Source organism: Buteo buteo, chromosome 3 (assembly GCF_964188355.1).
Source record: "Buteo buteo chromosome 3, bButBut1.hap1.1, whole genome shotgun sequence".
In the NCBI taxonomy this organism is placed as follows: Eukaryota; Metazoa; Chordata; class Aves; order Accipitriformes; family Accipitridae; genus Buteo; species Buteo buteo.
Genome location: NC_134173.1, coordinates 23,163,519 through 23,190,603, shown reverse-complemented (window position 1 = coordinate 23,190,603; position 27,085 = coordinate 23,163,519). Strand labels below are relative to the sequence as shown.

The window sequence follows — 27,085 nt, the reverse complement described above, 5'->3', positions numbered from 1 at the left end:
GTAGATTTAGGCTAGATAGAAGGAAGACATTTTCTAGGGGGGCTTGGACTAGATGACCTTTAAAGTTCCCTTTCAACCCAAACCATTCTATGATTCTATGAAAATACCTGCAAGCTGGGACACCGCAAGACTTCTTTCAGCAACTTGAACAAAGATCATTCCTTGGCTATTCTCTAGCCATCTTCCATTTTCTTACTGTTATAGAATCACAGAATCATTTAGGTTGGAAAAGACCTTTAAGATCATTGAGTCCAACCATCAACCCAACACCACCATGCCCACTAAACCATGTCCTGAAGTGCCACATCTACGCATTTTTTGAACGCCTCCAGGGATGGTGACTCCACCACTTCCCTGGGCAGCCTGTTCCAATGCCCGACAACCCTTTCAGTAAAGAAATTTTTTCTAATATCCAATCTAAACCTCCCCTGGCGCAACTTGAGGCCATTTCCTCTCATCCAAAATAAGCAGTGGGTAAGTCTTAAATGGTATGTGAAGCTAATGAACACAATTCTCAAGGCATAGTAGCATTTTCCTCCTGTAATTTTGTAGTTGTTTATGTAGTTTGGAAATCAATTTTCAAAGTCAGCTCTTCACTGCTGCTGATACCTGCCTGAGCTGAGTCCTATAAAGAAGTAAGAGCTGCTCACTTACTTCACTTATTTAATAATGTTTAAAGTTGCAAGAGAAACTTCTCTGTTTCCACAGGACTTCACGCCTAGCAATCACTATTCCAAAAACATATCTTACTGGTATAATTCTTTTTACTTTATTGAAGTTTAAAAATACAAGTAAAGGTCATATGTTAATTTGACATTTCAAAATCATACTCAAACCTGAAGCTTCATAAAAGTAAGTTTGATTATGACACTTGATGTAGTCTACATATAGAAGCAGCTTAAAATTACTTCTTATTGCTTTATGAACTAAGATTATTTTGCAGTAAGTCGTAATTTTAAAAGGCCTTAAGTAGTGGAGAACACCTACCCAAAGAATTTTTTTATCATTGTCCTGCTAAAATAACAGCAGATGTACCAAATAAAGTACTTCTTGAAAATTCTTGAGCACAGTTCTCATTTCACGGAACTGCCAAAAAAAGAATTTAGAACTCAAAAAAATTCTCTTTTGTCAATGTTATTAGTGAAGTATACACTTCACCTGTTTTTCCTTGGAATGTGTGAATTTTAACATACCAAAATAGAAAAGCAGAAAATCTCTTTTAAAATGGGGGCAAACCCCCTATCATTTCTTAGGAACACTGAAGATGTGCATAATACCTAGGCTGCTACTTACCATATTCACCTTGACATCTCATTACTATCCTGTATTCCTCCATCCGTATCTTCTCCCTTGTTCTTTCATTTCTTACCAAGTTTGTAAACTCTTCAGAACAGGTTTTCTTTTTTATACAAGGCTTGACACAACAGAGGGCACCTCTCCACCGCAGAAGTAATATAAAGCAATTGATATAGATAATATTATTCTTTTATGAAAGGAAACTGGATCTTAAATTGTCCTTTTATATTAGCTGGCTTCACTCATCACTGATTTTTCAGTACACTTCAGATTCTGCCTCAGAGGAATCATCTGACTGACACTGAAAGATCTGATGGCTGGCTGGGGACAGCTGGGGTTTTGGACAGAAGTGTAAGAGACCATTTAAATTATGAATTAAGCATAACAGGCCAATAATTACATTTAAAAGATGACCCTGAAACTATCAACTGCTAATACCATCATGAGATTTCCGAGTTAGAAACAAACTGAGATATATTGAACCTCCTCCTGAGAAAACCAAAGTTTCAGGTCAGCTGCAGATGTAGAACACCACTTCTATCACATTCACAAGATTTTTTTCATAGCAAGAGTGGTGGCAAAGTAGCAGAGCAAACAGCTGTCTGAGGCACAATTTTGTACCTATTTATGACAGGATCAGGTATTATTTAGACTGCAATCTTCAACTTTTGATTTCCAGTCTGAGAAGGTTACAGCCTGCCTGCATGTGCCCTCTACATAAAAAACATACTCAGGAGGCTGGATTCCCAGCTGCTGCAATTAGCTGCCCAGCTTCTGAGCATGGCAGCTCAGAAGACAGAGGAAGGGCTAGAAGGCCTTGACTTGCAAAGGGACTCCACAGAAGAGACAGATTAAATAGGTCATCAATTCTTAAACAGCTTGAAGAAGGTCATTCCCTTAGAAGGGTTCTGCTGTGTATCTCAAAGGATGAGAAAAGTGGTTTCCTGATCTCTAAGATTGTTCATCCCTTTTCTTCATTTGCAATTAAAAGATAATCTAAAGCCATTCATAGCAGCAGGACATGGAACAGACAATTGTCATTTCTTGTGCTGTTTTACAGAGTACAAAGGGAAAACAAGATATGTACAGCAGATTTATTCCATGCCGGAGTCTCGTACTCTCATTCAGTACTGAATGAGACCATCTTGGGAGGGCAGGGGAATTCTACCTGGGAATACAAAACCTTCAGATAGGGAATAGGGAATGTCTTGTAAAACTGAAAGCAAATAAAGAACCTTCTTACCCCTTATAGTTGTAGGTAAGGTTGCTTACGTACTGACAGTTTAAATGGTAGGCTAAATAAAATCATGCAGTAGGAACTGTTTTGCTTGGTAACTACTTTCACTGTTACATTATTTACTTATTTTGAATATATGTTTAACTGGGGGGGGGGAGAAAAAAAGCATTTTCCTTGTTTTGTTAACTCCACTGCTCCAATAGGCAAAATGTGAAATTTAACAGTAATACAGAAACTGGGTCTGCAAATAAGACACTGACAAGTGTTTATGTTAATTTTTGTTATAAAATTATTAAAAAATAACCTGCTAACATTTAAAGCTTAATTTAAAAACCTTTACAGCTCATCAGACTTCCAAAAGGGAAATTCATGTAAGGAAGGTATGCAATGCATTTTGTTCCCCATTATAAACAGAACTCGGGAGCTTGCAATAAGGAAAATCAGCTTGTCCAGCAGCTCTGCCTCTACTGCTGCAAATGTGTAAGTGGCAGAGGCTTCATTAAGTCTCCTTTTTTTATTTCTCAAAGCAAATCTAAGGGCAGCAAAGGACACACAAAGTGTACCATTCTTAAAAAAAAAAAACATTTTTATGCTAGCTCATGGGCATGGCTTTTTAATGTTCCAAGAACATAAGGAAAGAGAATTTTTAAAATACTTATAATCTGTTAAAATTTCAGTTACATTTAACAGCTTCATATGCAGAATTTGTAAGATATTGAGACTGATCATTTACAATGTATTCAAACAATTAACACCATATACAGAAAGATGGAATTGCTGACTGTTTTTAAAAAGTAATTTTACATAGAATGTGGTCAGTGAACAATTCATTTGCCAATTAACCCAAGCACTGCTCCTTTTATTTCCTCTAAGGTAGACAGACAGATACAAACATATAGGAGTATACACTGTCTTCATAATTATTTTAGTTCAAAATTCACTGCTTTGCAAATAACAATCTTCTTTAAGGAAACATGTAATTCAGAACTGTTTACTTCCATTGCCACTCTTTAAAAATAATACTTTATCATTCTCTTAAAATAATACATTACAAGTACAAAACTGTAGCACTTATGATGCTCAGATTTGATAGCTGCAGTGAGAATACTTTAAAATATCTTTCTTTTCTTGAGGTTTGAAAAAAACAGGGATGGACTTACACTCTAATATCAGTATTTAAATATCTCAAGATCATCAGAATAAAGGACCAGCTTGTACGAATGGAGATACCATTAAACAGATATCTTGTCACTTCAAGAATTTTAACTGAAGTGCAATTGGTTTTATTTCTGTTACCTTCTGAGTGCACCATCACTAATAAAGGCAAGTTCGAGAGTCTGCTAGGAAGGCGTGGAATTTCACAATTAAGCTACAAGACCCAACTCAGGTTTCATTCTGCAGAAGAGTGAAATAATCAATGTGCTGAAACTTCAAAACCTCGTTTCCCCAGCTGGTCCAGCCAGGCTGTAGGTTCCGAGCAAACAACTCCAAGCATTCCACATCTGGCTTGATAAAATCTGCCAGAACCCCTGTGCAAGAGAAAAAAACACAAAGATAACAACAGTGACAAAGGTACAAATCACAAAAGTAAACAAATAAAACCTCCCCTGTGCTGCTAGTGGATGAAAAACTGAATGTTTTATTAAAAAAGGGAGAGACAGCAAATTAATTTCAGGTGTTTCATCAAATAGCTGGACTATTTATAGTGAGAAAGTAATTTTAAATAAGTGCCCTTGAGAGTCTGAACAATACTGTCAAGGCCTTCCACAGCCTTGATTTATTGGTTTTCATTTAGAGAAAGGGAATGAGGATTTATTTCAGCCTCTACATAGATGAGTTCTGAATTTTTCACTAATATCAACCAAACACCTCCTAAAGACTCACTTAGCTCCTATAACACAGGGGCAACATTTCTAAAAACACATAAATAAATCCTTTCCTTAATTAAGATCACACTCTTCTCTGCATCTTAAAGGGGATAACAGCATTTTTTTTATGACAACCATTAAAAGGTAAAATAAGAAACATCAGTTAAATAAACATAGCAGTAAAAGGGCTATAAAAATGGAGGGACTTCTTCCCCAATACCAACTTGGCAACTGAAGAAATATTTATGTAACTGTGTTCTTTCATTCAGTAACATAAATCTCAATTTTCTTCTACAGTTGGGCATTTTTACTGCTTAAACCCAAATAAATAGATGCCTGTCATTAACATCAATTATGTCACCGATTATGACTGGTATTCTTGGAATGATAGAAAAAGATTTTGCATTTCACCTGGAAAGTATTATTGCAAACAGTTTATTGTTAAACATATTACTTGTCATACAGAGCCATTTAGTTTGTGGCTGGGTCAAACAAATTCTTAACTAGGTTTCAGGAAATAGCTACAAAGATATTACGTATAAAAATATGTATGAGAAAAACAAAGGAGGCACAAAGACTGAAAAACATATCTATACTAAAAATTACATGTTAAGTTTTTATTTTTGTTACTGAGGACAAAAGAAGAAAAACTATGAAACTATTTCCTTTTCCAGAGGATATCTTGGTCATTTTCTTATCAGATCTGCCAGTGATTTCTGCATTTCTGTAGCTTAAAAATCCAGCTCATAAATCCAACATTATGTTGCTTAACTCAGTCTCTTCAGACATGATCATTGCAGAAAGCAAAAATACATCCAATCAGCATACGATAAAGTTTGAGAGGGAATGCTTTTTATTTTTTTTTTTTGGTGCAATGCAAGTTCTAACTTTTTGCATCAAGTTTGCCAGTGACAGACTCCCTGCAGGAGACCCCAGCTGATCTTATCATGGATTGCTCCTGTTGCAGAAAAATTAGCATCAACTTCACTGTCTAGTGAATATTAACCAACCCCAGATGCATTTCCTACCTACATGATCGCTTCTTCCAAAGCTTCAATCCATTATAGGTGTTTCCAGACTTTCTTGTATTTTGGCATGGCATATAAATCTGTTCTTCTTCCCCCAATATTTAACAAACGTCAAATGAATGTCTCAGATGGGTTGTCATCAAGGCAGCTTTTAATCTAAAAAATACTGCTACCAGCAGGAATCATTCTAAAAACCTGCTGCTTTTACAGGCAAGCTAAAATGTTTAAACAAATCTAACATTTGCAGAGAAGAGTCTGGGAGGTTTAGAGGAAAACGTACATTCTGACGGAAAGCTTGCTTCACTGAACAGTGCTGTTTGGTGTCACAGGAGTTCATCTAATTAGACACCACTTATGAGTAGCTGCTTTTATACCATATTTTTCAAACCCACTGTATTTAAAAAAATGTAAAATTGTTCTTTTTCCATGCTCTACTTAGTTAAGGATTTCTTGTGCACAATTTGCTGCCAACATGATCAGAGGGATGGAACGCCTCTCCTATGAGGAAAGGCAGGGAGAGTTGGGGTTCTTAAGCCTGGAGCAGAGGAGGCTCCGGGGAGATCTTACTGTGACCTTTCAGTACTTAGAGGGGGCCTATAAGAAAGATGGGGACAGACTTTTCAGGGTAGATTCAGACTAGATAGAAGGAAGACATTTTTTACAACAAGGGTGATGAAACACTGGAACAGGTTGCCCAGAAAGGTGGTAGATGCCCCATTCCTGGACACATCAATGTCACATTGGACAGGGCTCTGAGCAACCTGATCTAGTTGAAGATGTCCCTGCTCATTGCAGGGGGGTTTGGACTAGATGACCTTTAAAGTTCCCTTCCAACCCAAACCATTCTATGACTTTAACAAAAGTCTTCCAAAAATCTATTTTCTTGATCATCTAAGAAAAGCCCATGTTGCAGGAGGTTGCACTTTTTTCCATAGAAAAGAAGGGAGAGACTGTGGAAAGCAAAGCTTCAAAGCTTTCACTAAGCTCTCTGTGAACAGATCCTGACATCTGTAGGATATCTTTTTGATCCTAATAGGCATAAGATCATGTAGAGCTTACTGCAGAGTCAGGCTTTACATAACCTTTCCCCCCCTTCCATATAAAAACAAAATAGAAGCCTATATAAAGCATAAAATATTTCTAAGTAGAGGAAGCAATTATTTAGGTGACAAAATTTTATTAAGAGCACATTAGTAATGTTGACGTTTGTTCTTAAAATGTATAGATAAAAAATATCATCACAGCACTAAGTCCAGTAATCAAAAGCAGTTTTACTAAGCACCAAGAACTTCCATGCCTAAGAGAACAAATTTTAAAAGCACACTTAGGAGATTCAACCAACTTGAAAGATTGGTTCACCAGAAAGCAAAAGAAGAGGTAGCCAAAAAATGGGTCAGTTCAGCAGAAGCAAAAAGCTTGTGCCAATATTTCGATCCATTTGGTTATAGAATTTAAAAAGGAAGTCCCAGGAATCTCTCCCTCTCCTGCTGCCAGAGAGAGGGCTGTTTTTTAAAGTCAGAGTTTTTTTAAAAACAGACAGATTACGTATAATTCAAGATCACGTTATAGTATGATTTTTTCATTGCTAGGTTGTAGGCATTTACATAATCACATCAGGCAGTAGCTTGCACTGCAATTTAAATTACCATATCAAGAGGGCAATAATGTGGCTGTATTTTGTTGGCATAAAATCTCATTATACTGGTTTCCTTAAAATAGGAAAAGTCAGTGTTCAAGTTATAAATTATAGCTTCTTTGTTAGGCTTTTATACCACCAGAAGGCTATCTTAACACACACGGATCTGACTTGCAGCCCTTAAGAAAACTCTGGAGTTTTTTTCCTCTGAAGACAGCTTAGAGGATCTACATCAGTAGAAAGATTAAATATTAAAGTGTTTCTAGATTTTAAAAAAAAAAACAAACAAACCCACACGATTACTTCTATCTACTTACACGTACCACTTAAATAGACGATAAATAGATTATTCTTTATCACTTGCAGGTGTCATAATGTCACTATGACAGCAACTCAGGCACCTATACTTGGGCATCTAATGCCCTATGACACATGAAGCTAGCAGAAAGCCTGCTGGTAGACATAACAGCGGTCTTCCAGAAAACCCACTTCCTTTCTGAAGTGTGATCTGGCAATCCAGTACCTACCTATAGCTGCCTACTCTTAATCCTAAACATGTATTGAAGATGCATGCTGCTAAAAATGTTTAAATAAGCAAAAGGAAGAATCATTTTTGAAACAAGCAACAGTTTCCCCTTATCTTTTGAACTTTCATTATATAAATAGCAAGTTCTGTGTGGCAAATTGGAAACAAAGTGAAAATGACTGTCGGCTTTTCACTGTCTGATTTGTGAGCCATACAAAGCACAAAGAACATAACTGAACTCATTTCATAGTAACCCTTCAAAAGAGTCTGCAGTGTACAGGTCCCTATTGCCCAGTTTGTCTAATCCCTGTAGGACCAGAAAAAGACCTGAGACTCAGCACAAAGACAGCTTTACAATTTCTGCATCTTTCCTGAGCTTCAAGTTAAACCTAGATGTTGATGCACCTATAATTAGTCTAACAGTAAGGGCTCACAAGGTGCATAAGGAAACAAAAGGCATTTACTTCTTTTTACTTCCAAAACCACTTCTATAAAGTGGCCTAACAAGCCAGTGTTGCCACAGGAGGACGGAGTTCCCAAGATTTCCCATTGCACTCTTCTGCTGGAGATACACAAAGCAGCTAGAACACTGCCAAGAATTAATTCCAATGTTTTTAGGCATACTCCTATATGACAATTTTATTTTCTAACAATAAGCATACATACTTAAAAACTGGAGGAGAAATGGCTATAACAAGAAGGATCTATGAAACAGGAAAAGGAAAATAGGTGTTTGAAGTTCTACATTACTTCACATCATCTGCATAATAGAATACCTTCTATGTCTTCTAAGAGCAACACTGAATTGAATTAGGAAGAAAACCTGCTGTTATTTGAATCAAAACCAGGAGTAATAAAATTTCATTTTAACACATTTGCATAAGGAAGCTTAAGTACATTTACAATGACATATTAAAACTCTAAGCATTGAACACAGCACATGCATCACCAAAAACCCCTACGGTCACAATTTCATGATAAATGCACTGTAGGAACCCAAACATCTCTTTTTGATGGCTTACTTTAATTTCCATCTTTCTCTTCCCCCCAAGAGATAAACTGTTATAAGTCGTTAAGTGGCTACATATGTACCAACATACAACCTTTATAGTAGTAATAAAAAATAAAGTGCCAGACAGCATCAGCAAATACTAATATTTTTGGCTTTGTTACTACTTAAACAAAGCATAAAGAATGTGTGTGACTCATCAAGTGTCCTTCTCCCCCACTGCCAAATCTCTGCCTCTGTTCAAATTTCTGCTGAAACACTCTAGGATGTAGCTCAACTGCTCTCTACTGGCCACTTTGAGAATATTGTCCGGTCATGAAAGTGATACCCTTTTGCAATGCTGAAGTCAAAGCATGAGCAATTAGCTTTTGTCTTATGGTCTACCTTTTCATTCCATAACCATGTTCTGAATGGAGTTGCCAGAACTGGTACGTGGATTTTTATAAAAACCTTGTAAATCGCTGATATTGCACAACAGCAAATTCATTTTTCAAACAGAAACACAAATGCTGCATAATGGTATCAAATCCCATCATTCAAGACTCAAGAAATATGTAAATTCGCATGGACAATTTCTTTCAAAACCCACTCAGAATCATCATTTATAAAGGATTCCCCAATATGGTCTCTAGCTTCTGCCCTACAAAAGAATTGTTCTGAGGACCATTCTGGCACTAGAACTCTCTATAATACATAAAACCTGCTGGTTTGCACCCTTGGATATCTCACAAGTTTCCTGTTTGTGTCTGAGTGTGCTGCTAAGTATTGGTTTTCTGAAGAGGCCCTAGGTGGCTGTCTCACAAATCACTACCCTACCATTCATTATCTTAAATCAACACACATACTTCCTGCTGTAGCCCTAATCTTAAAGATGTAGCTTCAGAACTGCAAAAAGATTCTCCTAGAATTGCCTTTTTTTTTTTTGGGGGGGGGGGGGGGGGGGGGGGGGTCTGTCCTCTGTGAATATATAACAACTGTCCAGATCAGCTTCCTAACTGAAGTTGTTCTGTTCCTTGGGAACAGAAAAAGGAAAGCATGTCAGTGAAGCAAACTGTGATGCCTCTCCTCTCTAACAGCACTGTGCACTTCTTCCACCTGCCTTTTCTGATGTGATTACACAGCACGATTCATCATAAGTTTTCCCCTTGGGGGACGATGAAACCATTTTTGTGAGAGGTATTAAATATGTTTCTTACCATAGCATTGTAAGGCACTCAGGTGTTATAACGATGAAAGTAGTACAACTTTCTATTGATGAAATTAGTCAAAAGTAAGAGTGCTCCAGAACAATGTGCAAAAGCTAACATAACACACAGAAATCTTCAAATCCTTTGGAATAAATTCGGAAAAGTTGCATTTATACCCACTCTAACTGGTTGGCTGGAGTTACTGCATCAATTTCAGTAAATTAAATACAGCTCCTCAGAAATAAACAGGGCATGCTCTATTTGTTGCCTATTGTTAACAGTTTTAAAATAAGTTTTTGGATTTCAAGGCACAACTGTATTGCAGGTGTATAAACAACTCATGCAGAAATAAAACCATTTATTTCAGGATGACATAATAAAGAAAGAGGTTTCTGCTTTTATTAACTAAGTAGAAGATATCCTATTTTATATATTCCCAAAGTTCTTCCCCACCCTGCAAGGTACTTTAGGTCATTTGGCATAACTTCATACATACAGTATCTGTAAACTGTTCATGCAGCATTTAAAAAACAAATTTTAAAAATGCAACTTTTTTTACATGTCTACCCAAAATATTCATACAATAAATGCTTGAAGTTCTACTTTTCACATTGCTTTTTAGAGACCAAGATTTAGGTGCCTGACAACATTTTTAGAAATGTTGAGGAACCACAAGTCCTGTTGAGCAAAATTGCTTGGCATATGGGAAATTAAGGCACTTCATATATAAAGGTATCTCATTCTAGGTACATCAATTCAGATATCCAAGTCTGCCCTACAGAACCATTATGCAACAAAACAAAACGTACCAGTCAGAGGGGGTTTATGTGAATGCAGGCTGCAGGGTATGCTGACAATTAACTTATGTTCTGGAATTGGAAGTACATCCTCAGATTTCCTGTTGTATAAATCAGAACAAGGAAAGAAGTATGGGAATGAATACCACCAAATGTGATGCTGCAGCCCTCACAGAGCTACTTCAGATGGGTGCTAACACCCAGAATGTTCATTCACAGTCAAACTTCAGATAAGTCTAAGGGAAGTTAAATCTTGCTCAGCCATAATATATAAAAGGACAGTTTATGAAATCACTGAGGTTTTAGGCAAAACAGGGTTAACAATAGCCATACAAAGCCACTGAGAACAAACAAGGTAGTCCTGTATGTTTTCATGTGTAGAAAAACACCAGTGTCCCCAAAATGGCATCAGCCTATGCCAAGGACTCATGGTCCAAGAGAACCTGTCAGCAAAGGAAGCCCTGTCCACAAGGCTTTTATCTGAGCCAGTTCCCAGACACAGACAGATATGAAGAACAGACAAAGGCTTCCATCCTTTAACCGCACTAAAGCACTCCCTTATCCCAAAGCTATTAAGGCTATTTTTAGGTCCACAATCAGCCAAAAGATGATGCCAAGAAAAGATTTGGGGACATTATATTCTATTATGAACAAGTGATAGATACAAAGAGAATCCTAGCAGCCTCAAAAAAGACATTTACCACAAATATCCTGGCATACCTTAAGGTTTCCTTTACATCTCCTCGAACTCTTCCCAATACAAGAACTTCATAGGGCTTTTTGTGTAAAGAATCCAAAGGCAATACAAATTCTCCAGCTCTAGTAATCTAACACAAAGGAGTTAAAAATACACAGTGGAGGATTTTCATACACAACTTTTTCCAAGACATTTTCTTTGATAAAGAGGAAGATACTGATGATACCATACCTTTGAAATACAAAAGCACATAGCAGTAAATACACAAAGTATAATATAAAGTGTCATAGTGCAAGCCCTCTCAGTCTCCAAGAAAGCAACAAAACAAATTGAGAACTTACTTTTACCCAGTGCCACTCAGCAAGTGTTTTCACAGACCAATATGGATAAAGTTCATCCTTAACAAAACGTAAGTGCTTCTGCCTATTAGTCACCCACGTGACTACAAGACAATTTGGAGCAGCTAGTGCTGGTACAGGAATCTGCTTGATTTGCCATGAACACAAGTGGCTGTATCTATATGCCAATACAGTGAGAAAGCAAGTTAACATATATCAAATATAAAAATTGCAAAGCAACACAAATGGATAAAGAAATCACACAGCCAAGACATTTCAAGAATTATCTCCCGACAAGTGATAAAAATGGATGAAGACTGACACCCAGTGGCCAAATCTGATAGAATCTGATAGAAAATCATTAGTGTATGTACTTTAGTTTTACTGAGCAGAACCTTTAACTACATATTTCTACTATTCCCCCAAATAAAGTATTACAAGTTGTGATTCTGAAGAAGTCTAAAAGCCCATGTTTAATTTAAGAACTACCATATGTAATTCAATACTCTCATCTTTTCACCAGAACAAAGCTATTTAGTGAAAAGTAGCTCTTTAGTCAACGTAACATTATTCACTTTTCATAATAAGCAATCCCTCTTCTGAATGACAAGTGAGTCATTTACAAGCACAAGGGCAACACTAATTTGACTGGCAAGTTAAAAGGTCATAAAAGAGCAATCACTTCTCCAATTATTTGCAGAACTTATTCATTATTTTTAAATTACCATTCATGGTAAAAGTTCTCTAGGTTATTCAGAACAGTTCTGCAAATTTTTGAGCTAACTGTATGCTACATAGGTGAATACAGCATGCTTTCCAGATTCTGTCCTGTTCTACCATTTTTCTCATGATGCTACTCTACACTATTAGTGATTTGCAATTCATGGAACCTACAAAATTGCAGCATCAAAAACATTGGCACACTGCCTACTGGAATCAACAGCCACCATCAGAGTACCTGGGATCCCTATACAATGCAACAGTGAGAAAAACAGTGAGAAACAGGTAACAAGGATAAAATTCAAAATACTTCTTGGACTAGCCTGTCCAGAGAAAACAAGATTCAGAACCCAGATGTGAAATGCTTAACAAAGATTAGCCATCAACAAGGTAACTAACAGCAGTGATAGCTCTTCCACATTTTGCCCTTATTTTGTAAGGAAGAAGGGGTCTTGCTGGCTGATTCATGCTTGTGAATAACTACAGTTTTCCTCTGAGTAGCTTACATAGTTAAGAAAGACACCTGAATGAGTTTAACTCTGAGTTTCTAGAGGTGTCTGTAGGGCTTTCAAAGTAAAACCTACTAATCAGTCTCTGCATCTTCAAATTATATCTTCATAACAAACTTCAAAAGCTACAGTAGACATTACTCTAGAAAGTTGTAAGGCCATTATTTTCTGTCTGTCCTTCTTTCACATGAGTACAATTCTATGATAATCAAGAGAGCTCCACTGGCATAAGCCTGATGTTACTCAGTGGAGAAGGAAGCCCATAAAAATTTTAATGACTTCATAAAGTTCCTATTGCACTTGAGGATTTTACTGCTGCATTATCACTTTCTCTCTTCTACCCATCAGACTGAAGCTCAAACTACAGCTCAAATTAAAAAAAAAATAATTAAAAATCTCAGTCCTGGAAATACATATTTATCCAGCTTTATGCCCACTGAAGTAACCCTAATAATTTCAAATGAGTATCTGCATGATCTGGACCTTACAAAACAGTTGACTCCAGACTTTCCTTATAGGTCTCAAGGACTAACATTCTCTCACCAGTTATGTAATTTAAAATCTACTCTTGCAAATATTTTGTACACAAAGTATCCAAGCCATTTCAGTGAAATCCCCAAGACATTTCATAGACTTGAAGGTAGGCATGTGCCAAAATATTTGCTAGTTTAAGCTACAGTCTCACAGTTCTATTGGTCTTGGAGTGCATCAGTACATTAAAATGTTAATTACCCATTGTAAGCTAGGATGACAGTTTGTTTGATTTTACTGTAAAATTTACCTGTTACTCCTTTTAACAGACTTGTTCTCCCATGGTGGATCAATCACAATTACATCATATTTTTTCTTGTCTGGAAAGTGAAATTACAAAAAAAAAAGCCAGTAAATTAGTTTTAAAATAAATCTACTAGTTAAAACTGATAAAGGCTTAACTACCCACATACAGACAACATTTAAAGAGCCAACTATGCAGCAAACTCACAACTTTCTTCTGTTCTTTCCAAATAAGAAGTTAAAAGCTTCCAGCATGCTTGTTTTAATTCAGATAATGATATACTTCAGAGATTTTTGGGCTAATTACCTAAGGAAAGGACGTTTATGTGATCTGTGTCAGATCCCTCCAAGAAATTTTGAACAACTTGGGGACTTTTATGAAAAAAAACTGATAGCAGAGTGCAAGTCTCAGATGAAAATTTCTCTGAGTTTCCTAACAAAAGCTATGTAATAAGGCACCCAGCTGAGTGAAACGCTGCAGCCCTGAACACAAGATTCCTGTCCTGTTTGATCTTTCAGCAGGCCAATTGGGACACGCAGAGCTCCGAACCAGCCCTGGAAAAAAAACCCTGCAAAACTGTGTTTTGCACTACTGGAAGTGAAGAGAGACAGAGCGCTAGAGCCAGTATATGAAATGGAGATTAATGGACAAGAGGAATAGAACTGAAAGAGTTTTCAAGGAGAAGCTGGGATTACTTTAGTTGGAGGACAGAAGATACAGGACATATCCATAAAAAAACCAGGACTCTCCAATTTTATTTTTTCCACAGAACATATTTGTTCCTTCATTGAGTCTGATGCTAATTATTTAAATAGCTAATAAGAACAACAGCTGAATCTTTAATGTCCATTAAATGTGCTTTCTACATCTTATTCCCTTATTAACATTGGAGGTGTTATCCTGACAGTGGGCTGACCAGCAGGAAGTATTTCTCTTCCGGCAGGTGAAAGGGAAGAAGAAAAATAGTAATTAAAATGGACAGTAGACTTCCTCAAAAAAAAAAAAAAAAAAAAAACTAAAGTCATGGCATTATATTAACATTCACTGTTGGTTACTTCAAAAGCATTTTCTCAAATTTCCTGGACTGCTCTCTGACCTCCGTGAGAATCCAAACAGCTGTGCATAGTGATAGCACAGTGATAGTGATCTTCCTTCTTTCATACAGCTGAAAACAGCTAACTGGCTAAATTCTGGACTTCAAATATAAAATGATTATTTGGATAATAAGATTCCATCTCCTGCATGTCTTCTTAATTAAAAAAAAAAATATCAGTGAACATCTAAGTTGCACATTAGAAGGGAGGAAACATACATAACTAACAAATCTAAAATTACTGATTAGAGGGAAGAGCAGTAATGCCCAGCTCTTGCTCACAGGCAACATCTTTCCTATAAGACTGTCTGATGAAGCTTAGCTGCTGCTGATAATAATAATAATGGTCAAATTGAAAGCTAATGGAACAATGAAGTACAGTGAAGACTGCCACATGTTGTCAACTTAAAGCTTTCTGCATGGCCCGTTAAGGCTGGGGATACTGGCTTGGATAGCTTTTGATACTTTTACAGAGGAGTTACTAATTCTAAAACCCCACCATTTCCCCATCACTGATTTTGGCTTAAGCCAATACTCTCAGCTGAAATGTAGGAGCTGAGAAGTCAACTCATGTTTGCTACTTATGGTCTTGTTAAAGTGGCATTCACCTCCAGCTGGGGGCAGCAGCCTCTCAAACTGTTATTTATCTTCTCTGGGGGACACTGGGGTTGATTTCACAATCAGTTCACATCAATCTAAACAGACCCTGCCACTGAACAGGATGAATCTGTAAGGGAACCCTTGCTTTAAGGTGCATAATCTCATCCCTCTCCCATGGTCTAATCTAGCTAAAAACCAAGACAGCAGGAACACCACCTCAACAGCAGCATAGCAGCATGGACTTACCTACGTTAAAGCCTCATTCTGTGGGATAGGGACCCAGAAGCATAGCTAGTCCCAATTTAATGCGTTTATATGACTTCTGTACTGACAGCAGCTCAGAACATGCTCTCAAACTGTCATATTTTGGCTGAGATTTTTAAAGGAGCCTCCTGGAGATAGATAACCCCCCCATGACATGAGCTCCTAACCACTCAAGATTCCTTTGAAAACCCTTACCTATTTGCACAAAGTTAGAAATACCACTTTGAAAGCTTGCAACGGCATTTCCTATCAGTGTGATGCTGTATATTAAAATCTCTTCATTGAGTCCTTAGTCATCTTGACATTAACTGCCCTTCTCAGGCAGAAGAGAAGTGGTAAGTTCTAGTGCCTTAGATACTTACAGCTTAGCAGGGGCTGTAAACACGAAATATCAGATAAAAGAAAACTGCTTTTTGGTGGCACCAAGTACTTCTGCCCCATTAACACAACTATCTTTGCAGAATTTGAGCTGTTTTCTGTAACACATGAAAGCAGGTCCTGCTCTGGAACGGAGGTTTCATCATCTAGCACATGTACAGCTTGATGGTCACTTTCATTCACAGCTGGAAACTGCTTTGCCATTTCACATAATTCAGCCAACCCACAGCCAATGTGCCCAGGAACAACATTCTTCCTGCAACTGAGTTCTGTAGTATTGCGGTGAAGAAAACCACTTTTGAGTCCTTCTTGGACTAAATGCAAAGTGCCTTCCCAAATGAGGTTCCTAACCTGTATGGTCATAAAAAAAAAAAAAAAAACAACAAGGGAAGAAGAAACAATCTTTCAAGTATCTACTTGATCAGGGAACACAACAGAAATCAAAACATTTTCAATCTGCAGAGCAGGAAGAGGATCCCTGCCAAACACTGAGATCATTGACTCAAAAGCTACAAGGGCATGATAACAAGGCCATGCTAACTTTTGTCGTTGTATTTGCAGTAAAGTTAAAACAATTAGAAGCCTGGAAAAAGAAGGAGTGAGAGACTACTGAATAAAACATTTCACAGTCAACAGAGGTGGAATATTATTTCAAACAAACATAAATTTCAAAGTTATAATTTGAAGTGTAAGTTAAAATTCTAATCTAATTTCAAGTTACTGTGCCCATAAATATATTTTAATTTATATGTATACTGGGATCTAAAAATCATTATTTTCCCACATTTTAATTCACTTTGAAAAACAATAGTTTATGCATTTTAAAAGTAATATGGAAGTACAATCAGAAATCAAATTACATTATTATAATTTGGTTTTGCAACTTTTCTAAGTGACACACCTCTCAAATAACCTGCCAGTGAGTCCAGGAAGACAAGATTCTTGGTTCTACATACACTCTCATTCACTTCAGCACGCTCTCATTGCAAAATGTAGAGAACTAGTTTATTCCCAGATCATTGAACCTTTATGAGTTTCAATTATGAATGAGGCATTTTTGTTCACTGAGAACAGCAATATTGCCAGTTACAGTGGCAAATTATCACAGTTACTAATGGTTTCAAATACTTACACTTTCTAAAGCTCCTAATTATGGAATCCTCAACTTTACAAGATGTTTTTACAAAATACTCTTTATTACAATTTCCAAATTAATAGGGGTAGAAGGATATGGTTTTTTAATCATTTCTTTAATAGCACCACCATCTAGACATCTGAGGGGACAAAGTCATAATTTTTAAGTACCTAGGTTTGTGATAGTAAAAGTTCATACTACTTAAACAGAATTAATAAATATATCTTTAGAAATGCTACAAGTTGTACAGCTGAATTAATGCTGATGGCTTTTCTTCTTACACCCATGTGTTATTTCGCAGGTGGACAAAGCCTCTTGACTATCAAGCAATTTAAACAGTAGTTTTAACAAATGGCTGCTGAAGGAATTTAGCATATTTTGTACTGTTCCCTGTGTTGACTCCAACTGAAATTCATAAATGGATTCAACGCCTACTTTCACTGACAGACACAAATTTGGGTTGTTTTGGGTTTTTTTTTTTTGGAAAATGATTCTAAAGATACAAATTAAGTGCCAAAATAATCTGAATTGACTTGCAGAGCTACAACCTTTAACACTACAAACACAGTAAAAACCAATACATTCTAATCTGTGAATGGTATCGGAGGCTAACTGGGATTACAAATTTTTCAAAACTGTGTCTTTTTTGCATAATCACCAAAAATCATTTGAAGTTACATGGCCCCCAAGACATCAAACTTTTCTTCATTTCTTCCCTTATTCCTACTGTGAATTACTTTATTTTAGCTTAAAGGTTTTCAAACTCATAAACCTCTGTTTGATGTTGAGCTTCAAAGTTCTCTCCTTTAAGGTGATTCTGCACATGCATAGCCTATTCACAATAATTACAGGACCTCCACCCTGTATCATAGCAAACTGCACATGTTTACTACAAAATTGTTGCCATGTAAAAGAAAAATTTAGTCATTTAAATATAGTCCAAGAGGAAAAGAATTAAACAAAAAGCCCAATATGACTAGCACCTTTGTCAGAGGAAAGAAAGCAAGTGTAGGTCCTAGTTCAGGTTCACATCACTATTTAGGAAAGCAGTAAGAATACATCAAACATGATCCACAGATTACATTTCTCGGATTTACTAAAATGCTTCAGTGTAATTCAGTTGTAACTTCACCAGTACATCACTGATGCAAGCCTACATAGACACTTGAATTCTAATTCATTCATGATGCTTTAGTACAACAATGTAAAATGTTAGAGTGAAAAATTCTCTCTCATTAGCAGAACGAGACATCTTGGAGCGCATTTGGTCAGAGGAGCTTTGAGTAACTTCAGCACAGTGTCCTGATATACTAAAGGTGAGCTGATCTTCAGAACAGGTTACACTGTTTATTTCAAATGAGTCACTTCCTGTTCAACTAATACTCAACTCATCACTATATAATGCTCAGTTACCCATAACAGTAAAAGATATTTTGTGAATGCAGCTTCCAGCTCTTCAAAATGTCTCACCTGCAGTTTCATGTCCAGTTTGTTTCATATGTACCTCCACAGAAGACATTCTCTGTATGCACTTATTCATTTAAGGTCTGGAGAGAGTACCTTCCCGTTAGTGGAAAAAGCTACAAGAACAGAACTTGTTTGCAATTATGTCTTGCACTCCATACATGCCCAAAGTCAGGTTTCATGTACTTGCAAAACATACTTTTGTTCAGACTTACCTTTGAATGGTATTCTAAAGCATCCAGTTCACCTTGGTTGAACACACATTTCCTTTTACGTTTCTGCAGAATGAGCAAGCAATGAAAAAAAGAAAAAATCCACATTACTCCATGATGAAAAGAATAACCACACATACCTGAAGTACAGATTAACTTTAAAAAGCAGAAGAAACTTCCATCTTTTTCCAACACAAGTGTAAGACCAATTAGCAAAAAGGTGATCTCCAAATACCTACGCTGCTGTAGGCATTCTCAAGGTACATAGGCTTAAAGCTGTGCTATGTTACTCATGGCACTGGGATCTGAAGGTAGCTAGTGCATGCCACAGTTCATGTTCATGCCCCCTCTGGGCCCATACTAGAAAGTATTTGTTCAGCTGCCAAGTGCAGTTTACCAATAACAGGAGAAAATTAACTATGTGTTCATGATTACATTTGTTAGTTTAGACCTGCGACTTTATATTTTTTGGTCCATAAGGAACAGTACTGAGCAATTTACAGATTGAAAGTAAATTCATACTGTCCTCCCCTCCTTGTTAATCCGCACAATCTTGACAGCTACCACAGTTTCAGCTCAAGTGCCTGACAACAACCAACATCAGAAGATTTTGTGAGCAAGCCACTGCTTTAGAGTCATAGGATGCACATTACTGACATAAGGGACACAAGAATATCCTCATGAGAGCTTATGTTTTCTGTGCATCTTGAAATCTATTGTGGACAAGTTCCTGCTCTCCTACATAACCTCAGCAAACTGAAATGCGCAAGACAACGTTAGTGGTGTATTATTTACTAGGGGATTACCGTAGTTTACTGTATTACGGAGAACATACCTTCCTAGCACTGGCAATAGAATCTCTGATGCCACTCTTGGTTCCTTCTCGATGTTCCTCTCTGTTGCTGCTTGCCTTTATTTCTGTGAGACTCACCTCAGGGCATCCCTGCCACAGCTGTTCCTCAGGAGCTGCAGCTATATGGGGCTTAGAAATGTCAAAGAACTCCTCTCGAAACACGTATCTTGTTTTTGCTGTTCTACTTTCTGTTTCTATCACATCTCCAGGGCCAGGAATAGAACCATCTCTTGATGAGGAGGTGGCAGCAAAGGTAGAAGTAGCATGACAATCTCCAGTAGATGTGACAGAAGTATTGAGAGTGACACCACCAGAGTATGCAAAGGAGTCACAGATCTCATAGCCACAATGGTTGATGAAAGAGAGATGATCCACGAGCCACCCCACTGTCAGCCGATGTACCACAGACATTACAGCTCCCCTTTTCAGGAAGAAAAATCAACTCCCTGAGACCGTACCTGGTAATCATATGCACTTCCTGGAGCAAACTCCTCCTGTGGGAATTTTTTTTAAGAGTTCACTTTTCAGAACTATCACTGTTTAATAAAGTAGCACCTATCTTCTGACCAACATGTCCATGCGCACACAGGACACACTGCAGAAACTTCAGACTTCAGCCAGTTTCCCCATCGTGACTTCTGTTTCATCCCTGTTTCACTTTTCTCTAGTAAGCAAGTCTTAAATAAGTTACTATCATTTTATACAGTATAGATTTACTCTAAGATAACTCTTTCAACAAGTTAGAAAAGAGCACTATGGCACAGCGATCACACGAACCAAGACTAGGTGTGTCTGACAGCACTCGGGAGCAGTGGCACAAGCACAGGGCCAGCCGCGGCACCAGCGCAGCAGAGACTAGCCCCCAGAGTCCCTGCCCGCAGGCACACAGGGACCGGGAGCCCGGGTTCTTCCCCAGAACCGCCCCCCGCCGCCACATCCCACCACCGCTCGGCGGGAAGAGCGGCCTGACGGCGCAGCACCCTCTGCACGGCCGCGGCGGGGAGGGGAGGGCTGCTGAAGCTTGTGCGCGGTGCTCGGTACAGAAGGAGGAAGGGGGCTACCCTCCGGCCTGTCCCTCGCTGCGGGCGGAGAAAAGCCCCGCGGCTCGCCACGGCACGGCAGTACCTCACACATTTACCTCCGCTGCTCCGTCCCCCGTGAGCACCGCCATCTTGTTGTACGGCCATAACCTTTTCTCCTAAGAACTTCCAGGGGAATCAGGCGGCTTGTGGGGGATAGGGGAGGGACCAGGCAAGCGGAAGCAACGACACGACACACCCTGCCGCGTCCCTTCACGCCTTATCCCGCTTCTGCGTCGCTCTGCTGTGACATCAGCCGCTGCGGCGCGCTGCGTGACGTCTCGGCGGGCGGATTTGAAATTGAGAGGAAGGCGTCGGCACCGGTAACGGCAGCGGCAGCGGCTGGGCTCTTGGGAAGGGTCTCTCCGCGGTGCGGGCCTTCCCCGCCGAGGGCTGTGGGCGTCCGCGAGGCGGGCCGCGCACCGGGGGAAAGCCGGGGCCGTGAGGGAGTCGGGCTCCGTGGCGGTGGGGAGCGTCGGGCGGTTGATATGGGCGCGCTGGCGCCACCGGCTTCCCTGTCTGCCTTTGGTGCCGTCTAAACGCGCTGTTAATGAAAGCGGGTGTAGTTGTGCCCAGTTCTGCAGCACTCTACCTTTCTTCTGCTGGCGTGTTCACTCTAGCAAACTTTTCTCTTAAACTGGTTGCTTGGCATGTTTATGAAAACAATTTACGCTTTCTGCAGTGGATCCCTGGTAAAGTGATGGAAGTATTTAGCTTCTTCCTCAGAGAAAATGAGGTCATGCATAAACTGCCCTACAGAGTGGGCCTAACCTAAACTCCTGTCATGGTTTGCGAGAAGTGGAACTAGAAGTGTGATTGTGAAACGCAATTTATATTGATGATGTGTTTTGGTAATGTTTGAAATGAAGGTTTTTCAATTAGTTATAATTCAGTCATTTGAGCCCACCCCACAAATAAAATAGATCCTCTGTAGAGGGCAAAAGTTGGCATTTTTTGCAGAGTTAATTCTATTTACCTCAAAATCCCACTTAATACCACTGTGAGGACAGTTCAATATTTCCAGTTTCATTTGTATTTTGTGTGTGCGTAGTCTGAAGATAGCCATAATATTATCTCAGAATAAGCTTTCCAGTTATTGTGCTATGATATTGTGACATCATTTGCTAAATTAATAAGCAGGCTCAGAACTAATGGCTAAGGAATAAATGGATGGCTGAAGTGCCAGAAACAGTAGTCACATTCGTATCACCTTTCTCCCAGCTGATTGGACTGAAAAACTTGTTAAGCTGTTTTGCTTTTGGAACCTGTAGGTTAGAAATGACCAGATATAAATAAAGGCAAAATAGTAGGTTTTGAACAGGCACTGGCACTTTCATCAATAACGTAATTAATTTGAAAGGCTGTGGGCTGTGGCTGCTGCTATGTAGTTCTGGAGTCTGACATGCTTTTTTTTGTTTGTTTGGGTTTTTTTTGTTTTGTTTTTGAGAACCAAGTATTTCATATTTCTGAAAACTTTCACAATGGTTGGTCCAAACTACAGATCTACTTGATTATTCTGACCCTTTAAAAAGTCATTGTGGTGTTTAAAAAAAGCAAATATTCTTAGATCCTGGATTTTCCAATACTGACAGATTGTGATTTACGATTTAGTCACAATGAGACGAAGCTCAAGTACTGTCGGAACCAGTGGTCGGCAATCTATGATGGCACTGAGAGTGCAGGACAACAACAAGATGGGTCTTCAAACACCTCAGATGTAAGTGTTGCTGATCATCTTGCTAAGAACAAGTATATACAACTAACTCTGAAGAGATTTACTGTAGTGTGTTTAAGTAGCAACTGAAAAAAAAAATGGGAGCAGCGAGAAGAAAACTCCTTGCAGCCACAGATATGTGCACAAGCGCTCCTGTTCTGCAAAAAACTTTCTTTAATCTCTTTGTATACTCATGACATTTCAATTTGTAACACTTTTTCTTACATATTTCTTAGGAGGTTGCTGGGTGCACGTGTGTATAAAATGTATATTATAAATCTTCTTGCAGAAGTAGTTTTGATAATGGACAAATAATGCATTAAAATCAGTTAACTTTTCTAAGATGCTGCTATGCTGAAGATTCTTAGGCTTATATGCATGTGTTTATAGTTTTCTCACGTGAGCAAAAGATGAAATGGTAGAAATAGTCACTTGAATCCTTCTCCCTATCCCTCAGGAAGGACAGAGGTACATTTGGGAAGCTAAGCATGAGCAAACCTACACCTGGAACTTCGGAAAGAAAAGTCAGCTTTTTTGGGAAGAGGTATTGATAGCTTTAGATCTCTGTACTGTAAATTAAAACAACAGTCCCACATCACTTTGTAATTTTTCTCTCTTGGCAGATTTTCATTACAGGGAATAATGGATCTGAGACCAGCAGACCTTCAGGTCTGACTTCCTCCACTCTGATCACTAAACAATAATTCTGTGGAGTAGGAATTGCTTTGAGAGCTGTTGTTCCTCTTGGGAATGATATGCACTGCAAACCTTAAGAGCTCCTCGATATATTTGCCTATTTAAGGACGAACGATACCTCTAGTACACTCTGCCTTAGTTTCTTCTTCTCTCTACGATGCAAACCTTCCAAAATTCTATAATCTTTCAGCTCAGTTCATGGCTTTCTGTGTTCTGATGTCTTGCTGCTATCTTCTTTCATAGGACCCCACTGCTGCGGGGATCTATTCCTATATTCCTTAAATGTTTTAGCCATTATTTTCAATCACCTACACCATTTTGTTTCTTCATCTTTGGGATATTTTTCTGCTCTATAAAACTCTTATTTTTTTTCAATAAACTGAAGAAAATATTCATCTAGGATGCAATAGTCCCTTTGTTGTGTGTGTGCATTGTGGCTTCCAGGTTGATGTTGTTTTTCCAATCAGCCTAAATTAAGAGAAACCTTCAGGCATAACAAATGCAAAAGAAACATAAAAATAGCAATTGTAGCAACTTAAACATTAAGAGATTTCTTCTTTATATGTGTTGTCACAAGAACTCTGTTTGTTTTCTATTCTTAGAACTAGTGGGGCTGGAGGTTCACGCAACAGTCAATATGGTGTGTTCGGTACAGAAAAGATAAAGGATCCCAGGCCACTTCATGACAAGGCATTCATCCAACAATGTATCAAGCAGCTTTGTGAGGTAACTTATTAACTTATTCCAAATGTACATTATTAGGCATAAAAGATACTAATGAAAATAGTTTTTTTCATGGTTTCAACTTTATTTAGTAACTAATATGCAATGTTTCCTTTTCTCAGTTTCTTGTTGAGAATGGTTATGCCCATAATGTTTCCATGAAATCGCTACAGTCTCCATCGGTTAAAGACTTTTTAAAAATCTTCACTTTTATCTATGGATTTCTCTGTCCTTCTTATGAACTGCCTGACTCAAAATTTGAAGAGGAAATTCCCAGAGTTTTTAAAGAGCTTGGGTAAGATCATTATTGTTAGTCTGTTGTGCTAAATAGATATGGTACAGCTAGAAATTTAAAAGCTAAGAATTCTGCATGATAGTTGGGGAGAATGGATAGGCTTCTTTATTCAGATGAGACTCTGAAACTACAATGTTGTGATTATTTTGTTACACTTCTGTTGACCTCTAAGTTTACTCTCTGATTCTCAGACTCTACTATACATTTTATATTTGAACTTGCAGAACTATAGGCTCTTGGAAGCTTGCTTTGTAATGTAAAATCTAATTAATTATGTTTGTTTGTATTAAACTTTGAAAGACTGACACAAATTTTTTTGACAGACTTTTCTGGTTCATTCTGTTAAAATCCAAGAACTAAAACAATTTCAGAATGTTGGATCCAGTTCATATAGTTAGAAATCATTTTTCCTGTAATTTCTCCAATTCTGCTTTCAAAGCAGGGGGTGGAAATAACAAAAATGACCACTGAGATGAAAAAAACCAGTAAGTAGCTGGGTGTTTTATTTCTAATCTTGTGCAGTAAGTGTTTGGAATCATTAATGCACCAACACTTTCCAAGAAAGAAAATTCTCTGCCTGTTGATAATGGTGAATTTTCAGTCTCATTAAAAAAAAAAAAGTGAAGTGTATTTTACATCTGTAGATTCGAGCCCACGATGGTGCCAAAGCACCAGGGCTCCTTAGATGTAGCTATAAATCTGTTCTGTTCACTTCTCAGTATTTTAATAAAATTTTGTTTTGACCTAGCTGAGATGTTGAAAAGGAAGTTGCTCTCAAGAGGTTTTATTCTGCTGCAACCAGAGTGTAGTCCTGGATAAAAAGACTTATTTTGAGAACTCACTTTAAGTTGTCTTTTGAGAGCTAGAAAATGGACCTAAATAATTAATTTTAAAAAATTCTCAGGCTGAATGGCTCACGAGTATGTATTTAGAACTGTCAGTTTATCAGTAGCTTCTTGTCCTATGTTCTTAAAATAACTTTGGGCAGCTGTCAGTCTAAAGATGGAATAAAATCTGTACTTCTGTGTTCCTTGATCTGTAGAAGGTTTTGAGAGAATGCCTGTAATTAGCAGTATAGCCTTTGTGTGTTTATAGGTAATATTAATACTTTGATATGCAGCTTTTCTGAAATTCTTTTCTGTAATTGCATGACATTAAGCTGATTGCCAGCTGCTTTTCTGTTTTCAGAGTGCATTTGACCCAAGAAGCAAGAATCTTGCCCTCTAAGAACAGCACTCCTGTGTATCAGTTTGTTTTTATGTGTTAGGAAATCCTTCACGACTGCACACCCAGTTTGGAAGTCTAAATGTCATCCATTGGACTATTACTCCCTCCTTTGCGTTTGTTGCCTTTCCTTTGAGGTCTTTGTCTCATCATGAATCACCTCATGCTCCCAGGGCACCCACTCCTTTTTCCGTAATACTGCAGTGCCCATTGCTCCTCCCATAGTAGCTTCAGAAGGAGAAAGACAGATCTGGCCACTACCACGACCAAGGCAACATACTAAGCTGAATAGGAAGGGGCTAAGGAGTGTATGAAGGAATAGTTTACACTTTCTTTGTATGAGGCCTTCTTTGTTCCTGATGTTTGGATATGCAAAAAAAAAGTATTTATTCAATCATTTCTTCAATAGCTAGCTGGTCGAGGGAGGTGATTGTCCCACTCTATACCGCACTGGTGCAGCCACACCTCAAGTACTGTGTGCAATTTTGGGCGCCTCGATATAAGAAGGACATCAGATTATTACAGTGTGTCCAGAGGAGGGCAACCAAGATGGTGAAAGGCCTTGAGGGTGAGACTTATGAGGAGTGGCTGAGGTCACTTGGTTTGTTCAGCTTGGAGAAGGCTGAGGGGTGACCTCATCACAGTCTACAACTTCCTCAAGGGGGGCAGTGGAGGGGGGAGGTGCTGATCTCTCTCTGGTGACCAGCGATAGGACACGAGGAAATGGAATGAAGCTGCATCAGGGGAAGTTCAGACTGGAGATTAGGAAAAGGTTCTTCACTAAGAGGGTGATTGGTCACCGGAACAGGCTCCCCAGGGAAGTGGTCACACCACCAGGCCTGTCAGAGTTCAAGGAGTGTCTGGATGACGCTCTTAGTCATATGGCTTAGTTTTAGTTAGTCCTGTGAGGAGCAGAGAGGTGGACTTGATGGTCTTTATGGATCCCTTCCAACTTGAGATATTCTATGAATCACAAAATGAGAAACCCATGATAATTGAATAAAATAGTGCTGTAAGAACTCAGCTTACCTCCCTTTGATGTACTGTATAAAGTACAATTGAGTTTGTTCTTCCTTCTGTACCTTGACCTACATGTAAAAACGTGCTGTTTAGTTTTCATCACTGTTTGCCACAGCTATTAAAAATATTTTCTTTTACCTTGTAGGTACCCCTTTCCTTTGTCAAAAAGCTCCATGTACACAGTGGGAGCACCACATACGTGGCCTCAGATCGTGACAGCTTTGGTTTGGTTAATTGATTGTGTCAAGGTAGCATTTGTCTTCTTTAAGCCAAACATTTCCAGTTTTCAGGCTGGAATGTTAGCTTCAATACAGATCTCTTAAATGCTTTTTAAAAATCTCTTTGTTTGACATTTATGTAAAGAAAATGGTAGGTGTTCTTACCTGCTATCTTGAATCTAGCCCTTAGCCTTACTTCTAGTAACTTTTAAACTGATTTTTTAATGTTATATTATGATAATATCTTTTTTTAAACTCTGTTCACTGGATAAATTTGTGTATGAGAAAGGGGGGAAAATGACAACTTGCACATACATAAAAATGTGAAAAGTTTATGGGTATAATCATGTATCTTCAGTGTAGTTCTTCTTGTGACACCTGCCATCTTCTCTTAAATTTGAAGTCTAAGGATGGAATTTTCAATAGCAATTTTTCAAGTGTCCTGTGATTGTTGTATGGGGGCAGGGAGTGGGGGGAGGATGTTTGGGTGGGGG

General features: G+C 38.3%; 2 protein-coding genes across 5 annotated transcripts in view; one reads left to right on the top strand and one right to left on the bottom strand.

Annotated features, from left to right (window-relative positions):
* Positions 1 to 746: 746 nt before the first annotated feature.
* Positions 747 to 20,892, bottom strand: METTL4 (methyltransferase 4, N6-adenosine). 4 transcript variants are annotated; one of them, XM_075023087.1, is made up of 9 exons: positions 20,761 to 20,892; positions 19,605 to 20,116; positions 18,773 to 18,835; positions 15,943 to 16,309; positions 13,630 to 13,699; positions 11,623 to 11,797; positions 11,305 to 11,411; positions 10,597 to 10,685; positions 747 to 4,062 (listed from the first exon to the last, which is right to left on the bottom strand). In XM_075023087.1, the coding sequence occupies exons 2-9, from the start codon at positions 20,031 to 20,033 to the stop codon at positions 3,917 to 3,919; spliced, it is 1,446 nt and encodes a 481-aa protein (XP_074879188.1). In that variant the 5' UTR covers positions 20,034 to 20,116; positions 20,761 to 20,892; the 3' UTR covers positions 747 to 3,916. The 4 variants fall into 4 exon arrangements, 3 of the variants coding, with proteins under 3 accessions (XP_074879188.1, XP_074879187.1, XP_074879186.1); XM_075023086.1 differs by having other exon boundaries at positions 19,605 to 20,286; positions 20,761 to 20,857; XM_075023085.1 differs by having other exon boundaries at positions 19,605 to 20,811.
* NDC80 (NDC80 kinetochore complex component) overlaps positions 20,876 to 27,085 on the top strand; it is an 18,269-nt gene continuing 12,059 nt past the window's right edge. Inside the window, exons 1-6 of the mRNA XM_075023084.1 lie at positions 20,876 to 21,024; positions 22,313 to 22,418; positions 22,873 to 22,959; positions 23,714 to 23,837; positions 23,957 to 24,129; positions 26,519 to 26,621. Coding sequence (XP_074879185.1) covers positions 22,318 to 22,418; positions 22,873 to 22,959; positions 23,714 to 23,837; positions 23,957 to 24,129; positions 26,519 to 26,621 — 588 coding nt within the window. The 5' untranslated portion in view covers positions 20,876 to 21,024; positions 22,313 to 22,317. The remainder of the gene's footprint in view (positions 21,025 to 22,312; positions 22,419 to 22,872; positions 22,960 to 23,713; positions 23,838 to 23,956; positions 24,130 to 26,518; positions 26,622 to 27,085) is intronic.

Excerpts from the sequence above, each read along its gene's own strand:
- METTL4 (XM_075023087.1), bottom strand. The coding sequence starts at position 20,033 with ATGTCTGTGGTACATCGGCTGACAGTGGGGTGGCTCGTGGATCATCTC. Across the intron at positions 13,700-15,942 it reads TTTACAGCCCCTGCTAAGCT|ACAAGAAAAAATATGATGTA; the intron begins GTAAGTATCTAA and ends TTCACTTTCCAG. Across the intron at positions 4,063-10,596 it reads ACATAAACCCCCTCTGACTG|GGGTTCTGGCAGATTTTATC; the intron begins GTACGTTTTGTT and ends TCTCTTGCACAG.